General features: G+C 34.6%; 3 protein-coding genes and 2 pseudogenes across 3 annotated transcripts; 1 reads left to right on the forward strand and 4 right to left on the reverse strand.

Moving 5' to 3' along the window:
• Positions 1-836: 836 nt before the first annotated feature.
• LOC120277884 (uncharacterized GPI-anchored protein At1g61900) lies at positions 837-5010 on the reverse strand. The gene is made up of 8 exons (XM_039284733.1): positions 4702-5010; positions 3415-3615; positions 2721-3326; positions 2116-2361; positions 1932-1943; positions 1507-1650; positions 1373-1417; positions 837-1225 (listed from the first exon to the last, which is right to left on the reverse strand). The coding sequence occupies exons 1-8, from the start codon at positions 4763-4765 to the stop codon at positions 1155-1157; spliced, it is 1389 nt and encodes a 462-aa protein (XP_039140667.1). The 5' UTR covers positions 4766-5010; the 3' UTR covers positions 837-1154.
• A 2655-nt stretch (positions 5011-7665) lies between these two features.
• Positions 7666-8142, reverse strand: LOC120277959. Its single transcript, XM_039284839.1, has one exon. It carries the CDS (start codon positions 8107-8109, stop codon positions 7798-7800), a length of 312 nt encoding a protein of 103 aa, XP_039140773.1. The 5' UTR covers positions 8110-8142; the 3' UTR covers positions 7666-7797.
• A 6388-nt stretch (positions 8143-14530) lies between these two features.
• Positions 14531-18004, forward strand: LOC120277479. The gene is made up of 3 exons (XM_039284339.1): positions 14531-15032; positions 15817-15945; positions 16017-18004. Exons 1-3 carry the CDS (start codon positions 14661-14663, stop codon positions 17610-17612), a joined length of 2097 nt encoding a protein of 698 aa, XP_039140273.1. The 5' UTR covers positions 14531-14660; the 3' UTR covers positions 17613-18004.
• Positions 18005-19922: 1918 nt separating this feature from the next.
• LOC120277548 lies at positions 19923-22519 on the reverse strand (annotated as a pseudogene).
• Positions 22520-23535: 1016 nt separating this feature from the next.
• On the reverse strand, positions 23536-24425 carry LOC120277551 (annotated as a pseudogene).
• Positions 24426-24797: the final 372 nt, after the last annotated feature.

Below are 24797 nucleotides of genomic sequence, written 5' to 3' on the forward strand. Positions count from 1 at the left end.
ATACATACCTATCACAATAAATAACCTTTGTATACACGTACACATGTGTAATACTTTATTTAAAACAAAAATAATCTCTTATAATTTAGCATACCACTCACTCTACTAACTACTGAACTATCAACAGACATTGCAGATATGTAAAGATATGCATATAACTCATATAATTTCAATATTTTTGAAGCCATGCATAGGCGTGTAAATGAAACGTCACTATTCAGAAGCTACCTGAATTTGATTTGTGGTAAACTCAAGCTCGATCTTGATCATGGCCGAGTTGAGTTTAAGCTCGAGTAGTTAAAATAGTTTGGCTACTCGAGTTCGATTCGTGGAAAACTCGAACTCAACTTGATCATGGTTAAATCAAGCTAGCTCAAGTAGCTAGAATAATTGAGCGAGCTAAGTATGAGTATCTAATTATTACTTGACTTAAATGCTCATAAGCCCAACTGAGAAGTTGTATTTATATATTTTTTTATTTATATATTGTTTTATTTTAAATTATATATATATATATATATATAATTGAGTTCAAGCTCAAATTTAGCTCGAGCAGTTGAAAATCTATGATCAAATCAAATAGAGTTCATTAGCCTTTATGCTTAATCAAGCAAGCTTGAGACTTGATTTAAATATCAAGTTATTCTTGAGTCATAATAACAAAACTCCATCAAGTTTAAGTCGAGTAGCAAGCAACGAGTTTTCAATTGAACCAGAGCACCCTACTACTCAGCTCGAGCTTGATTGATTACACCCTAGCCATGCATCCATCTGATGTTAAAAAACAAAATAAAGGAGATGATACTGAAATATAAAAAAGAACTTTTACAATTTGATTGCCAAGAACAACCAAACAAATAAATAATTAATTGATTAAGAAAATGCTTGTATGAAGGAAAGAGCTTTTGCAAAGGAACAATCAGCTTCTGGTTACTTACAAATGGACTGCCTCATTTTTTACCCTTTCTTTTACAGATAACTTATTCCTACAAGAATTAAACCATTTTTTACTGTGGCATCAGAATACAAACAACTATGAACTATCCTGCCTCACAACTAAATTTCCTGTTTCAACTTGATGCTTAATTGAACCTTCATCTTCAAAATGCATCTTGGTAGTGCTGAGTAATTGACCGGTAATGATACTTGATCGATCAAACAAGCAACATAAAAGTCAACAATGAATCAATTAAAAGAGCAAGCATCATTCCCATCATACTTTTCCCTGCAAAAAAGATGAGCAGGTGACAGGTTACATCTCTCTGTTGAAATTTCCTAATGATCATGACAATTTCTAGTCAAATCTGAACACTAATAAGGCCGGTTCGGGAATGTTCAGAAATGTTCGAGAATTAACTATCGAAATTGTTACCTGGATGTGCAGATGTTGCAGCCGGTAATGCTGGTAATTTTACAGCTGTAAAGATGAACGACGTGAAAAGTCATATGGAATTGTATGCATATGATGATTAAAACATAAACAAGCTGTGATGCTTTCGCCCATACTCTTATTGCAAGAGGACGATGGCGCTTGTGACGCATTTGGCCATGGAGCGGCGATATTGTCATTCAGATCACAAGTGAAGCTGATTCCTGAAAACGGATCAAATGTTGCATCGGATGGCAAGCTCGGCAGAAGGCATCCAGACTCTAGTGCAGAAAATGCAGCAAGATGTTACCAAACATATATAACACAGCTCAACTGTAGGAACTGTATTTAATTACACACGGACACAAAGCATGACGACAGTAAACGACAATGTGGACTTCAGTGGCCACCATAATGTGATCATATAAACATATGACAGAAATAGACAACAGAAATCATAGAGATCTATCATCACTAGTTGTGATTAGCTAGCACAGTATGTATTATATATATGTTCCTTAAAGAAGAAATCAAGACAATGTGCATATCTTGTCACAAATACCTTGTGATCCAACTGCTTTGCCATTTGAGTGCCGCATCACATGTCGAACAGAAAAACCATAAACTCAAATTAGCATGCCATTCAACAGCAATTTTAAAGGGCATTTAATACTAACGTTTGAACATATTAATTAAAGAACAAGCAATTTCTGCAGTTTCGTGAATAAAGCAATGATACAACTAACCTTGAAGAGAAAAGTCTTTGAGAGTTACATGACAATAATTGTAAATGTTCCTGCTTATATTCATCTTTTGCAACTGAAGACCGAGCAATGAAGCACAATCCAATGCTTGTAAATTGGTTATAAAACTTTGCTTCTGCAAGTGAACAATGTAACTGTCCATAGCATTACAGCATGTGGTATGATTCTTGATCTTGTTTCCACATTCTCGTCCAACATTCTCAGCATTTGGAAAAACCAGAGGACAAACTGCAGCAAGAAAAACAAAAAACAAATAGTTCCAATTTCTAAAAATTTGTATGTCTAAATCAAGCAATATACTTAAAATGGTAGGAGGGGATTTGAAAAGAAATTATGAGCAGTTAAGCTAACAGACACCAAAGCATTGTCCGCACATGGGAACACCAAACAATCAAACACCATCCAAGGAAAACTTAGCAGATAAAATCAAGCATTATATGCATTGAAACCACAAAAAAAAAAAAACAACCATATATGGCATCGAGACATGCAATCTAATTAAACATTCTACAGAAGGCACTTTACAAATGACATCTTACAGGGTGACTGAGCAAGGCAAGTGACTTTTAATGCTTGTCTCAAGTTACCTGCATTAACATTGCAGTTTGATATCCGCCTGAGTACTTGCTGTGCAGATAATGGATCAAGCCTACTGGACAGCCATCTAAGGACAATGCTCCTGCAATCATCGATTCTGGATGTGCGCTCAGACGATAGATGGGCTACATTCAAGCTCGGCAAGCCACCATCTCTGAAGGCAAGTTCTCTCGCGGCATCAAGTATAGCACTCTGGCATTTTTGGCTACAGCATTCATTCACTGGATCAACCTTCTGACAGGCAGCCAGGAGTTTAGAAGAGTCAACGACACTCTCAAACCCATTGACATCACTGACAGGGCAAGAAGCTTCGCTGAAGTTTGATGGATGTATGGAGCAAATATGCTGAAGATCAGGATTAGCTCCTCGACTTTGCAAAATCTGCTGAACATCTGATAGGCAATAGTTTGCACGCGTTGAATCTAAAGCAAGCATCCCTGAGTTCTTACTTGACTGTCCAATAAGGATGGCAAGAGTAGCTTGCAACTGCGGACAACAAATAACATTGGCCAGGAAAGGAGCGAAGGAGGCCCAGCAATCAACAGCTGTAGTCTTCATCAAGCTTTCAACAGCAGAAAAGTTTAAAGTACATTGGCCTGAAAATAGCATTAAATCAGATCATTGAAGAAATAAGTCAATGGCCCACACATGTAGATATGTATAATCATATTAATCAAGACTAACCTGAAAGTTTAGGAGTACTACTATTTGAGAATGGTGCCAAGGGTGAAGGTGCAAGGAGAGGAATCAACGGCTGAGGAGAACTGTTAGGAGGCATTTCAGGTATAAGAGCACCAGTTTGTTCTTTCAGAGAGGAATCCAGTTGGAGTGTCAAAGGAAAACTATGGACCATGTTGTTATCAAATCCGGTGATTTCTTCCAAACCTGAGAAGAATTTATACATAATGAAGCTTATAGACATAATAAGCATTCAACATCATAGTATATTAAGTTAACCTAGTAATCTAAGATATTATTAACAAAAGCTTGAACGTGATCATGTAAAAAGATTAAATTTAGAATCATTATAAGATGATTCTCAATTCCATGCACATTGCACTGTATGCATAAATGATTTCATCAGTAAGCAATGGCAAAATATACACATCATATGTGAAGATTCATATTTAACAATAGACACTTGGTGACGTGTTCAAAAAAATCAAATTAAAGCTCCGCGCTCAGTTTTCTGATTTTTAAAGCACCACTAATTTGAGTGAGTTCAAGAGAATCCTTCACATTGTTGTCCATTTTCAAACTTCTGAATTTGCAAACATGCAAATCCTCCATTTCTTAAGGATCATGTTCTAGTACAACATAAAAACATTAACAATGCCTGAGATTAGGACAAGATTTGAGCAACTAAATTTTAATCAATATAAATATCCACTGAAGGGTAACAAAACTCTTCTTCTACCCTAAAACTTGCTTAACAATGTGTTTGCGCATGGTCAAGGTGGAACCTTGAAAACACTTCCAGCTGGTCACCATATTTTGAGATCCTTCCCTTTCAAGTCTTCAAGAACTTTTTCTCAAAAGTCAAACTTTTCACATCAATTTACAAACAATTAAAGTTGCAAACTTAAGCTTTGATACAAAATACAACCTCCAAAATCATCAACTTTCTTCACCAAGTCTCTACCATGAGTGACTCTCAAAACATAAAGGAATAAAATTCACAAGCATTTTTCTCTAATAGTCCTATGCCAGCATACTAATTCATAAGCCCCCAACAATTCAAGGTACAAATTTGAGCTTTGTCACAAACCTCAAACACCAAAATCATCACTTTCTTCACTCCCAAACCATAAAGGAAAGAACTTGCAAGCATTTCCAGTCTAATTACTAAACCAACAAACCAATTCATGATGCCCCTAAGAAATTCAAAACCAAAATAAAAACAACAAGATCTCAAGCAACACAAAAGAGCACAGATCAAGCAATCTTGAAAGAAAACAAGAGAAAACTCACATAAGAGAGTGAAAAAACAAGACAGAAGCCAGAGAGCGGGAGGCAGAGGAGCTCCACCCCCCATTTGGGCCTTCCCTTTGTCCTCCTCTCTTGAGTCAATTGCGAGGCCACATAGCAGCGACTTTGTGAGGATGGTGATTGTATTTATGGGTGGAGTGAAAGGCGAGACCTTTTGCTGTTGTCTTGCTGTTCATTTGGAGTCATCCTTCAAGAGAGGTAGAGAGAGATGCCATTGAATGCAATGGAGGTCTAAGTGGGGACAAAAGCCATTGAAGCTTGAAGCAGAGCTGTGTTCAAGAGTGAGAGCACTAACTACTTCTCACCTCTCCCCTCTTTCTCTCACTAGTAAAAGAAAGAAAGAAGCTTTCTTTCTCTCTCTAAAGAAGCACGAGCAGTGCACGTGAGTATGGTGGAAGTGGTGACGTGGCAGGATTGGAATTTTGGGGTTCCTGTTTATTTTTGAGTGGGTGACTATCATTATTGAACCATACTGCCTTTATATTTAGTGCCCTCTTTCTATTTATTTATTTTTTTTTTTTGGGTTAAATTTAGTAAATAATATTTGATGCTTTATTCCCTTGATCATGAATATCAAATAAAATTAATATAAATATCTGAGTGGAGGATCATGGATATAATTATGATAATAATAATTATTGCCCTAATTTCTAATTTTTAATAATATTATTGTACAATACATTTAATAATATCTTATGACTTTTAAAAAAATTAATTTTTTTTTTTACTAAAAAAACAAGTGTCTCTATTAAAAAGTTGTCAAAAAAAAAAGTATATCAGTTACAATGGTTTAGAAATCATATAAAAATTTATTAACTTTGCTGAATGTCATATGGAATGATTAAAATAGTGCCACTTGTGTGTCTAATTAAAAAATTTTCAAAAACTAAATAAAGTTAATAAATTTATCTGCTATGTAACCTTAAGAGGAGGATATAACATCTCCTACGAAAGATCAACTGAATCTATACGTGAAAAATATATAGTACCACTATAATACTCTAACATAGGGTTTTGAATCATGCGCCCTTTATCACCCATGGTGACTATCACTGGTCTAACCCGTGTGGTTGCCATTAATTAATCTAGTTATATAGTTATATATATATACATAACAAGAATCATTTTCATTTTTGTTTTCATTTTCAGTATAAATTGATGACTTGTTAGGACTTGTATATCTGCGGTACTGATATGGTGCGAGTTTTGTTTAAATGTTGCTACGCCATAGTTAGATCATAGTCCTGAAAGTACCAAAATAGTACTTATATGTTACAAGATTTAGATTTAAATTTTGCTAAGGAGTACGTCACTTATATATATATATATATAATATTGTCATAGACCCTTATTGGATTCACCTCTGAATTTAATAAACTTATTTATTACTTAATTTTTCACGTGTGCTTTAACTTAATCAGTTCCTGGGTTGCAAGCAATTATAAAATATAGAAATTTATATTTCCACAATAATTACATTAACTTTATAAAAGAAAATCTAAAAAACTACAATAAAGAAAAATAAAAAAAAGTTAAAAAATATTGGTGAGACGGGACAGCGTTCACAGGATGATTAACGACAAAATAAGCTTCATGGAAGATGTATAAAATATTATATGATTTTTTTTAACAAGTCGAATCACATTATGATCATATTATTTTTAAAAAATAAAAATAAAAATAAAGTATAAAAAAATATACCAGTTACAGTGATTTAATAAACCTTTTAAAATATATTAGGTGACTTGAATAATCTCTTGTCATACAATTGGGAGAGAAAAAATACATCATTTTTCACAAGAGATTTATCTAAATAAAAACAGTATATAAATATAGTAATGTGCTGTAAAATTTCGGTATTCATGCATTGATTTGTAACAACCACTTATGAGTGATCATATTACTTTTGGTATTGTGACGGATTATGTTTTTTAACAACCACTTGTCCATCCAGACAATAGCATTGGCCCATAAATTATGTTTTAAATATAAAAATAAGTGTTTGTGATATAAATCTAAAATACAAGGAAAATTACAATGCAAAGAAGGTTGGATGGTTTGAACGGCCATCATGCAGGAAATCATCCATATAAGTTGTAAGTATATCTAGAGTTTATAAAGACCTGGCAACTTATAATTAAGGTTCTAGAATTAATATAAACCATATTTTAAACATGGATAAGTATTAAAACAAGAATGAGTCATCTTAAAGAAAAAACTACATCATATTTGATCATACTTTGATTCTTAGCAATGCATCAAAGAAAATTTCACTTCCAAAATTCCAAAACATGACATATATATATCATGCAAGAGTTTCCTTACAAGTTTCTGTAAATATATAACATGATAAACAAGTAATCACCTACTAATATTTTCTGTGTACATCTTCTTAATTTGTTATTGTTCAGCAAAACATTAATATATAAAATACCGACAAATTTAGGTGCTTTTTGACACCAAATTCAAAATCTGTGTCAATTTCTTAATGCCATTGACCAAAATAATTAATAACAAGTAATTATTAATTAATGTTTCTGCTTAATTAAAATGATCAGAATTAATTATAAGGCTGATATCAATCTCATAGTCCCCACACAGCTTGCAAGTCTTATGGTTGGTGGGTTTTATACACAACAAGAAATTAAGAGCACTGCACCCATTCATTCATATATTCACTCATTCCTCCCTAATTAAAGCTTGTTAGTTGGCCACAATTGCTACCAAATTTATTACCAGTATGACCTGTTTGACAATCAAATAATACATGCATATAAATACCTTCAAAGCAAATGAAATGGTCTGATCCCATTACTGAATTTTCATTCAGTGGGTCCTCATACATAAGTTATAAAGGTTGGTATATATATATATATATATATATATATATATAAAGTGATTTTATCAATGAAATGGTCTCCAACCACTCAAAAAAGATATGCATGATTAAAGAGAAACAATCATAATATATATTCACTACAAAATAATTGTTAATATCTGTACAATGACAACCAAAAATAATTAATCCACAAACATGACAAGTGATCATGCAAATTAATACAAAAACACCACCATTAACTACTCAGCCACCTCCGGTATACTCTGCAACGCCGGCCGCCAGTGTTTACCATTCTCCGGCTCACCGACAACGTTGCCGACACTCATGAGAACCATCAAAGCTTGTTGTAGAGGCAAGCCTTGCATTTCAGCCTTGTGTAATAACTCCTCTAATTGTTTCTTAGTTATCTTGATCTTCACTTCCTTGGTAACTGGCTCCATCTTCATCTTCTTCTCTGAGATCTCTCTTGTCATCTCCTCCTCCTCCTCTTCATAGTCGTCTTCGTCGTCATCGGCCCACGTCGCCGGCCGGCCGTGCTGACAGTTCCCCATTTTTTTATTTATTTATATATATATATATAATTGGTGTTTGGTTGATGGTATGAGAGAAAGAGTAGGAAGGACTTGCAACATGGGAGAGGTTCACGTAATATATATAGAGAATGAGAAATTTGAATGCCACGTAGGGATGACATGTGATAAGTCCACGTGGCAAACTTTGGTCAACGTAGACTTGGTCTCTGAGGCTATGCATGACGTCAGCACCTCCGACACTGAGGTGGCATCTTGACCGTGCGTTGTTGATCGGATGGTTAGATGGTTAGGTTGATGTAGTGTGAACACGGATGGGGATGGAATCTTTTTTGGGAGTTTCGGATAGGGGTTTGGTGTGAACGGGGTTTTGTTGGGAATCAAGCTCTTTTCACGTGCTGTGGGTGTGGTGGGTTTGATGTGGATTAATTAAGTGATTGGTTTGTACTTATATATATATATATATATATATGTTAATTATTAATTTTTTTTAGCTTTTGGGGGTTTTATGTTTAGGTGGCGAGCCTGACCCACCTGTAATTTTGCATGAATAATCTAATTAACCACATTAGGCGCATCATTAAAATAAATAGATTCATGTAATTTATGTGCTAGTTTTTATTTATTTATTTCGGTGTTTAACTTCGTTTTATTAGTTTCAAGTTCTAAATTAGTCTAGAGTGAAATATTGGGAGCTCTGTAAAGAAAGTAAATCTCTTTCACAGGATTTGAATTCAAAATCGCTTACTTAAGTAATCTAAACTAATACCATTTGAATTAGAGTAGATTTTTCTCAGATGATTTGAATTTGAAAACACTTGTTTAACTCAAACTTACATCATTTGGAATAGGGTAGATCTCCCATCAAATTTGAACTCAAAATCACTTGCTTAAATAAACTAAACTTGTACCATTTAAAACAGGGTACATTTTTCTCTCTCTCTCACTCAAACTCCTTTTGAATCAGGGTAAAATTCTTTCATAAAATACGAACTCAAAATCACTTATTTAAGTAACTCAAACATATACCACTAGTTATTTCTGGATCCTTTCAAGAGTCACGAGTGATTTTTAACTTCTTTAAAACTAACAACTAATTTGATTGTTTTTATACTAATTATATTGACTTGGTATAACTTTTTATTCATTAATATTTATTAAAATTTTAAAATAATTTAAAAATTCAAAGAACGAAAGCACTGAGGAAAGTTGGGATAAGCTTCAAAGGGTGAAGAAAAAAAGGGCTAGAGAGTGTGAAGAGAATCAAATGGGTGGGATCTAACCACTGTGTTCAACGTAGTATGAAAGAGGGTTATGATAAGGGAATCTAGCGCTTCACATTCATTTTGTCTTTGTTTGGTGGGTTTACCATCAAATCAAACATTTTAATTAATTACACTGTCATTTGAATGATTAATCACTAGATTATGTCTCACGTTTGAAGTTTTCCACAACGTCCAAGTTGGCAACCCAATTAAGTTTGTTCCTTATTAGACTCAATTTTGATTAATGATTTCAAGAGACCAAAATCAGATGATTAATTGCTTTCAATTTGAGGTAATTCATATTGAATTCATGACGTAGTCTTACCAACTTCTTAGAACGTGGAAACATTATATAGAGTCTTGTAAATTGAAATCAATTATGTTTTAAATTTTCTTCTTTTTTCTTCTCTCTTAATTGTTTGTTTGAATGAAATTATTATATTCTAGAGAATTCAACATTTTATTTAGTTCGAATGTGATCGATGATGATCGGACAATTGCTTATATATTTTCCTCCAATCAAAAGTTAATTGAAAAATTTTATATAGAATAAATAATTATTTACTTTTTTTGTCATTCATATGAGACATGAAAAAAGGGAAAAGAAAACAAGAATCAATTTATATTTTGATAAAATCTATGAGTTAATTTATAGTCATAAAAATAAATAAATAAATATGTTTTATAATTATATATACGTAAATATCATTTTTGCGACATCATATTAGTAATTATCCATTTTTATAAAAATATGCCAACAATTTATAAACTATTAGTCATTTGTTATGTAATTAGTCATATGATGCAATTTAATATTTCTCTTTCTCAAAGTTCTAATACAATGAGGATTATGATTATACGTATAATAAAGATTAAAAAAACCCAAAAGTTAAATTAAAGAAGAAAAGAAAACGAATGCGCATGACCTTGGGACATAACTTTTAGTCTTACTGGCACAACAAGAACATTATATATATTATTTCAAAAAAGAATATTATATATATATATATATCATCATGAACATTAACTTTTCAAAGAATATTTATTAAAGATATTTTTGGGTTCCCTTTTCTCTCATCATTTTATTAATCAAATAAATGCTTAACCACCCTCTAATAGTCAAAAATCTAATTTTAAAATTAGCCTATGATTACTTCGGCAAGCTTCAGTTTTAAAAACAACAAAAGGACCAAGTAATAAAGCTTACATAAATAAATATATAATATAAACTAAATAATACTCTTAACCTTCTAGTAACTAGCTAGTTAGAAGATAGAGCTTGTCTTGACCTTGTCGTCTACTCATCTTCAAAATCACCTGTTCTTTTGATGTGAGAATTGTGACCATCCATGTTGAGTGGGTGTTGAAATATTTTACTTTTGACTTATAAAAGATGATCAAATTGTTATTTTTCAAGTGTCGGTAAAAAACTTATGTGAGTATGTTCAAAGTTCAAGACCTAAGGTTAAATAAATCATAGAATCGAACTCTCAAGTTTTGAATTGGGAGAAATTCGAATCCTTGATCTTTGATTTGAGAGTAAAATGAAAAACTCAAGTCTTTTGATTTATATGATGTCTACAATATTATTATTATTATAATTATATTTTTATGTTGGTCTTATGAAGATAAGGATACATTATGATTAGCTATTTAGTAATAAGATTTAAAAAGTTGATTATTGAGCCAATACTACTGTAATAGCTGCTTTGAACAACAAAACAAATATTTAAGTTATTGACATGTATATAAAAGAAATTGGTTCTTGTGTTGGATAATGGCCTTATAGGACAAGACGGGGTTTTTTTCTTTTTCTTTTCATTGATTAGTTAGTATGAGTCAATAGAAAAGAAGACATATCTCATGTGATGTATTAGATTGGCTAATTATTGATAGAGTGAATCAATTCTGCTATTTTTTTAAATCTCTCGTCTAAAAATAGTTTTTTGTTCAATAGATTATAAATGATATTTCATTGTGTAATAATACAAACAAAATATAAATAAATGAAATTATGATACAAATGAAATATAATGAAATAAAACCACCTTAAGATGGCCCACAAAATGAGATATAATGGAACGAAATCACTACCAAAAAGTTTTTTGGAATTATGAGAGAAACTTGGAACTCATCATTCATGGATTGAGAATAGAAGTTGAATTGTTTTGGGGTTGAAGCTTTTGTTGTTCCTCATAAGGCCAGTGGTATGAAAATAAAATATATACTTATTTTTTTATTAATTTATATAATAATAAAATTATCTTAAGTAGAAGTATAGTCTACAGTATTACTACTGATAATGCTATGCTATAAAAAATCATATTTTAATTAATTTATTTATATCAGCTATATATATATATATATATCAAAAATTCTTTGAAATTTATGCTATGCTATAAATGCATATCCATTCAATAAAATAGATAAAAATGACGCATGAGTAAATTTGTGAAAAGTGTTTTTAAGTATGTATACCTAATGACTTCTTGATACATGATTCTTTTTTTCTTTCGTCCAATTACTATATTAGTAATTTGTTTTCTAAAAATTTATAGTCAGCGAAATTTAAAAAAAAAAAAAAATAAAAAAATGATGCAAGATGAGGCCAAACTATTTATGAGTAGAACATGTATCTTTGTTCAAATACATGACTAAGTCTACAGTCTACTAGTCTCTTCATGAATGAATGGCTTCTTGTTTTGTTTATGTTGCTTTCTTATGGCCCCATGCAAGACAGGGACACATCTTGATATATATATATAAAAGTTATTTAATGTAGGTTAAAATGTTTGTTAGTGACATAAATGAGATGGCTATTTAGTCCAAACACTTCTAATGCCATTGAGCAAGTCTTCTACTTGAAAAAGTTAATTCCAACTAATATGTTCTTTTGCTTCTTTCCTCATCTTTAATTCCTACTTTATAGAAGTACATTTAAACATCAAAATGGTTTGATTTTGTCGGTTCTCTTACCCTTGACTTCAAGGAGCCTATGCTTAATATTGGTTTTGGCTAATGGACTCAATTGATTAACCCATTTATATATCACTCAATAAGGATGTTTTTCTATAATGTCTATTTTTTGAGTAAGAATACTTTTACATGTCTATTTATTCAATTCTTTGCTAGGTCCGTATTTATTATTGATGCTTTCAAAATAGCTCTTGCCTTAGAATCATACACTGATTTATCTTGTATCAATTAATTATGTTGTATTCCCTATTGTACTCTCCTTTTTTTAATGCAAACAAATCATTATTTATCCTTTATTTATTTAAAAAAATAATGAAATGGCTTATATATATATATATAACAAAATGAATGAGAAATAAATTTAAAGTTATAATATTAAGTGTATAATTTACTGTTATATTTTGTAAGTTTTTAGTGTTTAATGTTAATATCTCAGTTTTTTTTAAAGCTCATGTTTTTAAAAAAATAAAAACTATAAAAAAAATCTTTAATTACAGTATTGGCCCTCATTATGAAAAAGCATATAATGCGACATACTTATTACCCAAATTTAAAATTTACACAATAGAGTGGTACTAAAATTCTCTACTATTGATGTGAGTTTGTACCTCAATCTTTGATTGGTCTAAGTGAGATCTCACGGGAGACCCAAATTGCCTCATGTGATCTTGTTTTTTATCCTACATTATTTTATTTTAAAATATAAATTAAAATAAATTAAGAAAAATATCAAACAAAGCTATTTTATTATTTGTTTGGTGATTATTTTTGTGTGCGTATATTTAGTAATAGTTGTGAAAGCAGTCTTCAATCTTAAGCAAAGACATTGGATACTCTTGTGGACAACACTATTATAATTGGATACTATTATAATTGTTTGTTCTCAAACATTAAACAACACTCCATTAATAATTTCTAAAATATTTTTTTATTTTTTAATTTTTATTTTTTTAATCTCTTCTTTGACTCATTACACATGATCTTGGGAACCTTTCATGTGAGTTATTAATCTCAATATAAATCTCAGATCATCTCCAGGTGATGTCCCTATTAAATATACCAACCACTTCTAAACTAAAAAGGCCTACTTGTTCCTTTGAGTTTCCCTTTTTCTTCTTCTTCTTTTCTTTTTAATGAAAAAAAAATTGAGTGGAAGAGTGACTTCATTGATCTAAAAACTTAACATTCAGATATGTGTTTAAATAAAAGATAAATAATATAATTATTGAAAAAAATCTTTGTTTTTAATCATATGTTATTACATAAACATATCAAGGAGAAATAAATAATATATATATATATATATTATTAATAATATTATATATATATAAATATTCTCGCATTTATTATCGTGACACTATATTTTATCTAGATATCAGCTGAAATATTTTAATTTTTTGATTTATTTTTAATATGGTTTAAATTCACTCTTGGTCCTTATATTAATTTTATTTTAATAATTTGAGAAAAGTAAGCATGAATACCAAATCCAAAATTTTTTTTTTATTTGGTTGGAGATTAACATGAACTAGAAGGTTATATTTTTGAAAATAATAAGATAAAATGAAAACCAAATTATTAAATGTTATATATATATTATAATAATAATAATTAAATAAATTAAATTGTCTCCCGTTCCTGCAGGAAGTTCGTGAGCCACACGTGATCTCAGCTTGGCTTTTTCCAAGTTGAGAATCCTGGTTTCAATTTCAAGGAAATAAACTACACTAAAAAATTAAACCACTCTTTGTGACCGAGCAATCAAAATTATCACGTTCTTTAAAACCATTGGGGTCCAACACTTTCGGTCATAATACCAAGTCTCCAAAATTCAAACAGCAGGACACTTCCAAAAACGTATCCAAAGCCCGGCCCAGTACTACCTCATGGGCCCCTTCTGCAATGCTGATGTGGCATCTCAGGGTTTGCTGGTCCATTTCTTTATCTCTAATTTTTTTTTAAAAAAAACATTAAATAAGTAAATAAATAAATCAAACACTGATTTTAGTTGGAAATTAAATTAAATTTTATTATTTATAATTTCATTAAATAGACATTGTTTTTTAATTTTATTTCCTTAAATGACCTCATACTTCCCAAAACGTTTCATGTTAAAGTTTCCTAGTCTTCCTGAAATGGACCCAGTGGTGTGTATTTTGGGAAATATAATTTTATTGCGACTCTTTTAGCCCCACAGAACACAAAGCTCTCAGATCTCTTCTCCAACGTCTCTTGTTTCTCTCTCTAAAAAAGGTCTCATTTTTCCCTCTCGTTCTCTTTCCAAAACCTCCTCCCAATGTCGCCGGAGGCTGGCCGGAGAGAGTAGTTCCGATGGTGCAGTCCGCTGTCGGTCCCCTCATCCCCGCCAAAACCATAGCTCAAACCCCTGACCCGTCTTACCACGCTGCTGCGAAGAAGCGCCGCCAGAAGCGGCTCCGGAGCTCGGTGCTTCCCGGAGGTGGTGCGTATGGAGGGAGACGGAGTGGACCCGGGACGCCTCTGCTCAGATGGAAGTTTGATAATGGGGATCGGCAAGGGGAAGTGGCGCCGGAAGTTGGGGGAAAGGGAAGGAGGAAGAAGAAGAGCTGCGATGGAGCTCCGGCAGTGTCGGCGAGGAGGCTGGCTGCTGGACTCTGGAAACTTCATTTGCCGGAGTTCGCGAGTGGTGGCGGGGAAGGCAGAAGAGGACAGGTTGTGAGTGAGGTGAGTCTCTCAGATGAGTTCCGGTTTTTTAGGGATTTGTTTGTTTTAGGGTTTATGCTGCTTTTCTAGGGTTTCAACTTGGTTCAAATCTAGGGAAAAGATGGGATTTTTCATCCGAATACTTGGTTTTGGTGGAACTTTGTGAATGTTGGATTTTCGTTGTATTTTTAGCCCATATCATTAGATCCAAAACTGTGTTGTTATATAGTGCTTGAATGGATTATGTTTATTGATTTTATTACTTAATCCTGCATTTAGTTGTTAAAAGGAAAAAAAAAAAGGTATAAAATTTCACCCAGAGATGCATTTGTTGTTGGTTGCTGTAAAGTCTAATATTCAAATGCTGATGTTTGTTCAAAGGATTCTATTCTCATATCTGATTGAAGGGAGCTTACTTCCTTAATTAGTAATCATTGTCACTTAATCCGGGTTTAGTTATTAAGAAGGAAAAGGAGTACAAAATTTCTCATAAAGATGGATTTTTTTTTGTGTTGATTACTATGAAGTTTGCCATTTAATTGTTGATATTCATATATGGAATGCTATGCTCATATGTGATTGAATTGAGCTTACTACTAGAATTTTTTGTGTTGGATGAATATATTGCTACTCTTTTGATGTTTTGAGGTTGGACCTACCATTTGCTTTTCTTGATGAAGGTTGTGGTAGTGGTGGTGGTCCTTACGATACTTTGTTTTCTTAATGGTGCTTGTCTCAAAGTTTTCTCTTTTGTTGATTAGTTTGAAAATTTTTCTCAAGTTGTGGTCATTCTTTCTCTTTGCAGCATTTTCCTGGTCATATGCAAAACAAATCAGCAACTATTCATGGAAGTTCCGCCTTCCATGCTTGCGGAAGGAACGAGCTTCTAAGTCCCATGTCTGTCCATAATACTGAGAATTTTATGTTGCAAAAGGTAATCACTAGTGATCAACTTGGTGTTCCTGCATGTACGGTTGATATCTGATTTGATTATATCTTGTCCAGCTTGATGGGTCAGCTGCATTGGCCAATTCAGTGATGGAGAAAGCAACTAAGTGGGATCCCGGGTGCACGAAAGCATCAGATGAGGTCTACAGGTTTTATAGTCACCTTAAACTTCTTGAAGATCAGCAGATTACCACTGTGTCAGTTGTTTCAACACTCCAGGCAGAACTTGAGCAGGCCCGTACTCAAATTGCTGAACTTGAGGCCGAGAGGAAAGTAGCAAAGAAAAAAATGGATCATTTCTTTAGGAAGGTTGAGGAGGAGAAAGCTTCCTGGCGCAGCAAAGAGCACAGAAAGATCAGGGCAATACTTGATGACATGAAGATTGACCTTAACCGAGAGAGGAAGAGCCGGCAACGAATGGAAATTATGAACTCAAAGTTGGTCAATGAGCTTGCGGAGGCTAAGTTATCTGCCAAGAGATTCATGCAAGACTACGAGAAGGAACGGAAGAACAGAATATTGATGGAGGAGGTTTGCGATGAGCTTGCAAAAGAGATGGGAGAGGACAAAGCCGAGGTTGATGCTTTGAAGAGGGAATCATTGATGGCCCGAGAGGAGGTCGAAGAAGAGAAGAAAATGTTGCAAACGGCAGAGATTTGGCGTGAAGAAAGGGTTCAGATGAAGTTGGTTGATGCAAAGCTGACCCTTGAGGAGAAGTATGCACAGCTAAGTAAACTACAAGCTGATTTAGAGGCATTTTTGAAAGAAAGGCGCAACACTAATCTTGACGAGGGGAACATTAAAGAAGCGGATGCACTAGTAAAGGCAGTTAGCTCAGTTGGTATTCAAGACATCAAAGAGTTGACTTATCAACCCCCTCCTGCGTCGGAGGACATATTCTCAGTATTTGAAGAACTCCAACCAAGAGAAGATGCCAATGAGATAGAGATTCAACCATGCTGTGAATCCAGACCAGCAAGTCATGCATCTAAAGTCCATACAGTTAGCCCAGACATTAATGGATTGTTAGGAAAAACCAAATATAATTCAAGATATGTGAATGGAGTAGTTGATAGAAATGACGATGCAGAGGATGATAGTGGTTGGGAAACGGTGAGTCACATTGAAGAGCAAGGATCAAGTTTTTCTCCGGAAGGGAGCGATCCATCTGTAAATGGATTCTGTCAAGAAAGTAATGTGTCACTGAGTGGAACTGATTGGGAAGATAATGGAGTTCCTGGCAAAGCAAATAGCGAAATAAGTGAGGTTTGTTCTGTGGGGACTAAGCAATCAAGGAAGAAGGTGTCGTCAATTGTTAGGCTTTGGAAGTCGTCATCTGGCCAAATTAATGGCGAAAATCCCAAGAAGATATCAATGGAGATGATAAATGGGAGGTTGTCAAATGGAAGGATGTCTAATGCCACCACCGTGTCTCCGGAAAGGCTGTCTGGTGAAATCGGATCAAGTCCTCGAAGCCTGGTGCAATGGAGCTCTCCTGACTCTGTGAACCCACCATACATTATTCGTGGCATGAAGGGATGTATTGAATGGCCACGAGGCACGCAAAACCAAAGTTTGAAGGCAAAGCTTCTTGAGGCAAGGATCGAGAGCCAGAAAATTCAGCTGAAGCAGGTCTTGAAGCAAAAAATTTAGCATGATCATTACCTCAAGATTAACATACTTAAAAGGTAAACCGGATTAGCGCATTTTCAATTCAACAATAACTCAAACATCTACCTATGCAACTGAAAAATATATACGAACTTGACCTTCTGGCTTTGCGGGAATCGTATCAAGTGTCAATTCAGATCATTGCTGCTACTTGTCTGTTTACACGAACACAACGTCTCGCATCATCTTTTTGTTTATTTGTTCTAAACTGCTTATGTATCTTTAGTCAATGCACGGGAACTCCGTGGTAGTTCCTTTTGTTAAATTCGTACTCTGCTGTATATGCACCGGAGATTTTACGTGCTCTTGTATCACCATGCAACATTGTAGGAACTTCCTTTTGATCTCTCAGAAATAATTTCTTTTTAAAACCATATGATCTATACAAGCTACTCAAATTCTGCAGCATTACACTGAATTTAGCAATTTAAGTGAAAATGATTGTTTGTCTTTTGTTTGATGTATTTGTTGATATTTTGTAATCATTTAGCTCTAGTTATAATTGCTGATGACAATTAAGATGCAGACAAACAAACACTATTGCTCAACATATGTCTTTTTTAGGTGAAGGCCATGAAAGAATCATTAATTAGTATTTATGATAAAGAAAACATGGTAAATCAATCACTGACTTTGCAAACAAACAAAATGGAAACATCACTATAGCTACAATACAGACATGACATCTTCCTTCTCCAATGGAACAGAAAAATATCATTTGAGGACATACCAAAAAACAAATCAACCAGTGTTCATTCTTTAGTCCTTATGGGTTTCTTAGTTACTATTATTAATTACATGAGAATCATCAAAAGGAAAAGTAAGGTAAGAATATTAATATAATACATCATTATAGTAAACTCAAACTAAACAAAAGACCCAAAACATAGTCCTGATTAGCTGGAAAATCAAAAAGAAAGGAAAAAAAAAGAAAAGCATATAGATCCACATGGAATTCAAAAGCAATAGATCTAAGAACCATGGATAGAATATACTATACAAATAATGCAACCCCCCAATCAAGTTGATTCCATTCCATGAAGTTCCAAGTAATTTATTGCCCATTTGGAGACTCTCAACAGACAATTCATACATTATCTTAATTTAAAAAAGAAATAAAGTTTTGTTAAAATTAGCGGGTAAGATTCTGATTCTGAGACAATGGTGGGGCCAGATCTCTTCCAAAGCTTTGGTTGCATCTTCATTGGGTCCCACTCACCTCGTGAGAAGATACCAAACCTATTCAAAACTAATAGTGCTTTACATGGCTTGGTTCAACCATTACTTGCAGTCGGTTCATGGGGTCCACTTTTCCTTTTTATTAATAATAATAATCATGAGCATTGGAATAGGAATTAAAATGATATTAAAACCAAATCCCTTTTTTTTTAATAAATAAATAAATAAATTAGAGATAAAAAAAGGTGGGTTCCATGAGTGGTGTGGCTCCCAGGGTCATGGGTGCGGGTCCCACCAGACTCAATAATACAATGAAGCCAACCCAGACTAAATCGCGGGACCAGCAAAGTTCGGTCTGGCACGTCATTGTCCTTAAAAGGCAACCCTCTTCTCATATAATTTTGCATATTTAACTTTATTAACTTAATTTTTTTTAAAAAAATTTTTTTGTTTAAATAATTTAATTATTAATAAGTAATTAACAAGTTAAATGATAGACAGTGTCACAGTAGAACATGTAGATGGACAAAGTGATGGGGAAAGGATAAGTTATGGATTTAAGTGAGATTTCTATTTGTTCTTTTGTTTGGGTTCAATCAAGACAATTTGGGTGGGTCTATGTCTCTTTTCTTCTCCTCAACCGTTGCTTATCATGCCTTTTCCAAAGTCCCAACCATTTGGAATATATAATCACCTCCATTATTCATTATTATTTATTATTTATTAATTATTAATATCCAGCTGTGTTGTTTTTTAAAGAAGGGTAGTCGAATTTGGTTTGTAACTCACACGTGTCTGGTGGACATTACATGATGATTCACACGTGCAGGTTTATGTACTGTTTATTCATTTATTACGCTTACGATACCATGTACGTATGTAAACATCCATCGTCGTCAGCGTAGTTCGTACCAACCACGTGGCGTGATATGACAGGATAGGGAACGGGGGAAGTGGGGCCCGGTATCATGAGCTAACGACACGTAACCACGTGGTGGTGGGTCCCGCAGCTTAGTGTTTGGAAGCGTTCAGATATTGATCGAGAGGTCAAGAATTCTCCACTGGGCCCCGCATTCAGTTCGACGTGGCAAGTGGAAATGAAACTCAAATCCAACCCCGAAATGAAACTCAAATGAAATGACGTTGAGCACCATATAAACAAAGGTGGCCTTCGTCTTCTCCTGCCGGCGGGGAGATGGCGAAGGGGAGGAAGCATGGGAGTGAGAGACTCCTCGGAACTTGGGGCGGAGGCGGCGCCGTCGCCGGCGGGAACGATCTCCCGGATCTCAGGGAGGAGGACGTTTGGTCGGAGGCGGTTGGGGAGGAAAGCGAGGAGTGTTGGTATAGAGATGAAAGAGAAAGACGGCAACGGCGGTGGATGAACGAGAGAGAAGACCGGCACGTCGGAGGGCTGTCACTTGCGTTTGAAGATGGCTGCCGGAGTCCATCCACGTCAGTGATACACCAGTTCCGAGAAGTTGGGAGAAGTGGGACAACGCAGCAGCAACGCCGACATGCGGCGGCTTCAGCGCCGGTCAACGTGCCGGACTGGTCAAGAGTACGGAGAGTTGACTATGACGTGCATGGGGAGGTGGTGGTGGTGGAGGAGGAGGAGGAGGAGGAGGGATGGAGAGTGGGTGCCGCCACACGAGTATCTCGCACGTGAGCATGGGAGGTCAGTTGCCACGTCGGTGTTTGAAGGTGTTGGTCGGACACTCAAAGGCCGAGACATGAGTCGCGTGCGTGATGCCGTCTGGAGCCAAACCGGCTTCTTTGGTTAACCATGCACCATGCACTAATTCATCTCTATAATCTCAGTTGTTGTTTCAGTGTTGTTGTTTTTTTTGCTGCTGTTACTGTTACTGTTATTATGATGATGATGATGATGATGATGGAGAAATAGTTATTATTGAATATTTGAAATGTTGTATCTGATTTTTGATTGTGAAATGAATGGTGGTAAATTTGTGAGAAAGATTAGAATGGATGACTTTTTTTTGCAAAGGACCTGGAGAGTTTGGGACAGAACAGAGAGGGGAGTGGAAAAGTGGGAACAGGAATTCAGGTGGGGTTAAAGAATGATGTCAATAAACTTTTGGATGGAAAAGATGGTGAGCAAAATCACTGGTTAGTAGCTACTTGCTTCCCATTGTAGTAACAAAGGGTGCAGTAAATAAGGAAAAAGCAGGAAAAGGTTGAGTTGTTGGGAGGGTGAATATATGACAGTGTGTCTGAATGTCTTGGGATGGTCCCCGTCTGGAACTGTGAGTCCCAATAAACAAATCAAACAGAGAGCATTGCATCTTGGTTAGAACAACTAGTGAAACAGTGATGCAGAAAACTGGAACAACATTCATGACAAGGACACTGGGATTGTGATTATAGAAGATCTTCTTTCTGTTGCATTGCTCTGGTAGATCCATTTCTGTTTTCTTTCTTTCTTTCTTTCTTTTTTTACCTGGGATTAAAGGCACAGTTCTTTTGGGACCATGAGAGATTAAGTTGGAGATTTAGTGACAGTATCAAGTGGTTGATGCAATTCATTACATTTATGGAAAGGTATCATTCATTATTCATTGTATCTCGGAAACAGGGGATCTGTGTCCTTAAATCTTAATTCCTGTGTTGAAGAATTTAATTGTGGATTGAATATTGGCCTTCCTATTGGAAATACAAACAGCAATGATAGGTGCAGACAATTTGACATTATTTTTCTCTCACAGACAAACAACAAACCAGTGCAGTGGTATTTACAATCCTGTCATAACTGCATTCTCTTAGCTGTGTGACACCATAAAGTACCTTTAAATTATTCAAACCTTCTAATTGTATTAGCTAAGTAGGCCAAAGTTAATATATATGCATGATTTGGACCTGAATACATGAAAATAACAAACTTGTTTGCCATGGTGACAAACAACCACAGCAAGACTAAACACAGGGAACAATTAAAGAGATATAGAACTAAATCTTTGAATAAAAGAAGAAAAATCTCATCTAGCTCAGACTAAACATAGTCCAAAACCATAGAGAATATCCTTGAATTTCCCTTGTCTTTATGCTCAACATTCATTGCATGCACCGAATAGTCCAAACATATGATAAAACCATCATCATTGCAAGGAAAACAATAATTCTAACCACAAAATGAAGCATCAAACTTTTGAGGATTACAACCTCTCTAAACTCTGATGATCTTATCAGCAACATGCTTAGAAGGTTCAAGTGCATGGCACTCTCTACATGCAAACACAAAAGAAGCAATGAATCCCCTGTTTTTCTCTCCCTGTTTCTTAACAACCTGCATGTTTCTAACCTTTGGGAGATGAAGTAGTCCTTGTTGATCCAATGAGTTGAAGCTTGTGATCAGAAGGAAGTATTTGAAAAGACACACGTTTAGACACTGAACGTCCACCTTCTCCAGGTCTTCTCTCACTATTACCATCTCTCAAACACTTCTTCACAACTCCACTGCCATTACTACTAGTGCTGTTGCTTCTACTTGTTGTGCTACTACTACTAAGGCTGCAGTTATTGGATGAATGAAGACTTGAGTTTCTAGATACTCTTGGGCCAAGAAAAGTTTGAGGAATCAGTTGGCCATTAGAGAATAAGATATCGGCCGGAGAAGGTGATAGAGTACTTATCTGGCTGAACTCAAAGCTTAGATCTTCTGATAAGTGTCTTGTATTCAAGTCCTTGTTTTCCATGGTAATGCTTTGTTTGGAGAAGATGAAGGTAAATTGGAGGTTTTATATGGTGAGATTGTTTAAGTAATTAGTGTTGATGTTTACAAGGGAATGTAGTTTATCCGGGCCGTCTACGTTTTGGTTGATGGTGCTGGTGTTGTTTTCTTTTGTGTTTATATATTTATGAAGTGATGTATACTAAGCTCCATTTGTTCCTTTTTTTACAGGAAACTTCCTTGGAATATGGATGTATTTAGTTTGTTTAATAGTTACGTATTAAGTTTCTTGTGAATCTTGAGGTTTCTTGAGTTTCTTTGGTCGGCCGGCATGCAATGACTCAGTTGTGCTTGATGTCTCTTTTTTACTAACAAACAATGAGGCTGAGATAACAATGAGTTGAGATCATGATTTAGTTTTTTGGACCAAGTAATGGTTTAGTTTGAATCCACACGGAGTAACTAAATTAATGTTACAAATGACAAAGTTGTGAAGGATACTTGAAATAACATTAACTTATTCAAATATATATGGTTCAACTTTATCTATATATATATATATATATATTACTTGACAAGAAGAACAATGCAGGAGATGTCATCTTTGCTTCCTCTGTTAAGAGCTTCATCAATGAGCTCCATTGCTGCTTCTTGAGCATCCTTCATCCCTTTAATGGTGTCCAGTGTCCACTGCCTCCTGGTTATAGACATTACCTAAACAAAACACCATTAGGAAAACCATAAAGAAAATTAAATAGAAAAGTTTCAATCAATGCTCAATGCTACCTTCCATTAAACCATCACTTGCTAATATAATCATCTCTGCATCATCATCTATTGTTTCAAAACACAACATCAGGATCAGAACTTATGTGTTCCTTCAAGGTACTACCACCAAAGCTATAGACATTGCTATTTTTTTTTCCAAGATGAGCTGCTAAACCGCTAAGAAAGATAGGGACATGCACAAACCTCTGCGGAGCAAGTGGGCCCAGAGCCCACGCACACATGTGCGTTGAAACCATCTGTATACAACCACTGTTTACACTCCAAGAAATGTGTCACTCTCACCACTTGTGAAGAATTCTAATGGTGACTCGGCTACAAATAGACAACTTGGTTGTTAGTTCTAAATATTGCTAATTGTCCATCAACTCTTGGCACATTTCCTATATTCAGAACAAAACTAACAAACTGAATACTAAAAACCGGTGACTCACTGAGAGTTCTCATTCAATTTCAGAATTTCACCTCTTCCATGGGTAACAAAATTACCTCTGTTTTTCGATCTTTTTCGTGCTCTTTCAATGGTTCATGATCCACAGACAATTGCCTACCTATACATTTCTCCAATAAAACCGCCCTCAAATCACAGACATTTTCCACAACCAACTTCATGCCATCAATAAGTTTTACTGTTACAGCAGTAAACCCTCCTCTTCTCTTCAGAATCTTCACATTGGTTCTTCTATCAGTCCAGAATTCCAGCTTTTTCATGTAAAACATAAACTAGTTAATGTTGCAAGATTTGACAGTAGAATGTAGGTGAAAATATAACCATATTTTTGAACTAAAATTCAGTCAAAGGGAATGAATGAAAAGAATTGAAAGATAGTATTGTTCTTGATGTAAGATATTGTTGAACAAATGGTTACTAAGATAAGTAGCAACATCATTCCCTGAGTGACCATCAAAGCTAGCAAACAAAACAGCTTCATGACCATCAACTTCCTTGAATTGTGCCACATAGTAATCCTCCATAGAATGGCCCATCTTTCCTTCAACTAAATGGAATCCATAAGTAATTACCTGCTTACTTGAACTTCACTCTTTCCTTTCCCATTATCAATTGCCAGCAAGAAAAACAAAGACATCTCAGAAGAAATCACAAGGGAAACAAGAATGAAAATGACAGAGTGGCTCACTTGCATTGTGTTCAGTCACATGATATTATTGTTTGGTGTGTTTTAGTTTGAAACTTATATAAGAAACACATAGTTTCAGACACGTAGCTTGTTCCTTTTGTAACGTGTCATGAGCTCATGTCCACACTCACCCACTTGGTTTCTAATTAAGTCCAAACATTGATTACCAAAAGACACATGATTATTTTGATGGGAAAGATAGACAACATGACACGTGTCTGCATGATGAAACAGATGAGAAAATTCATGTGTATCACTTTAGCTCCCAAGTGTTGCTTTCTCAATGGTTGAAGCTTTTTCTTCAAAGATAGCATTAGATGCTCTGTTTTTATGGGCATTATGGTGACTTACAAGCAGAGCTTTCTTGGTTCATTCATT

Source organism: Dioscorea cayenensis, chromosome 15, assembly GCF_009730915.1.
Source record: "Dioscorea cayenensis subsp. rotundata cultivar TDr96_F1 chromosome 15, TDr96_F1_v2_PseudoChromosome.rev07_lg8_w22 25.fasta, whole genome shotgun sequence".
NCBI lineage: Eukaryota > Viridiplantae > Streptophyta > Magnoliopsida > Dioscoreales > Dioscoreaceae > Dioscorea > Dioscorea cayenensis.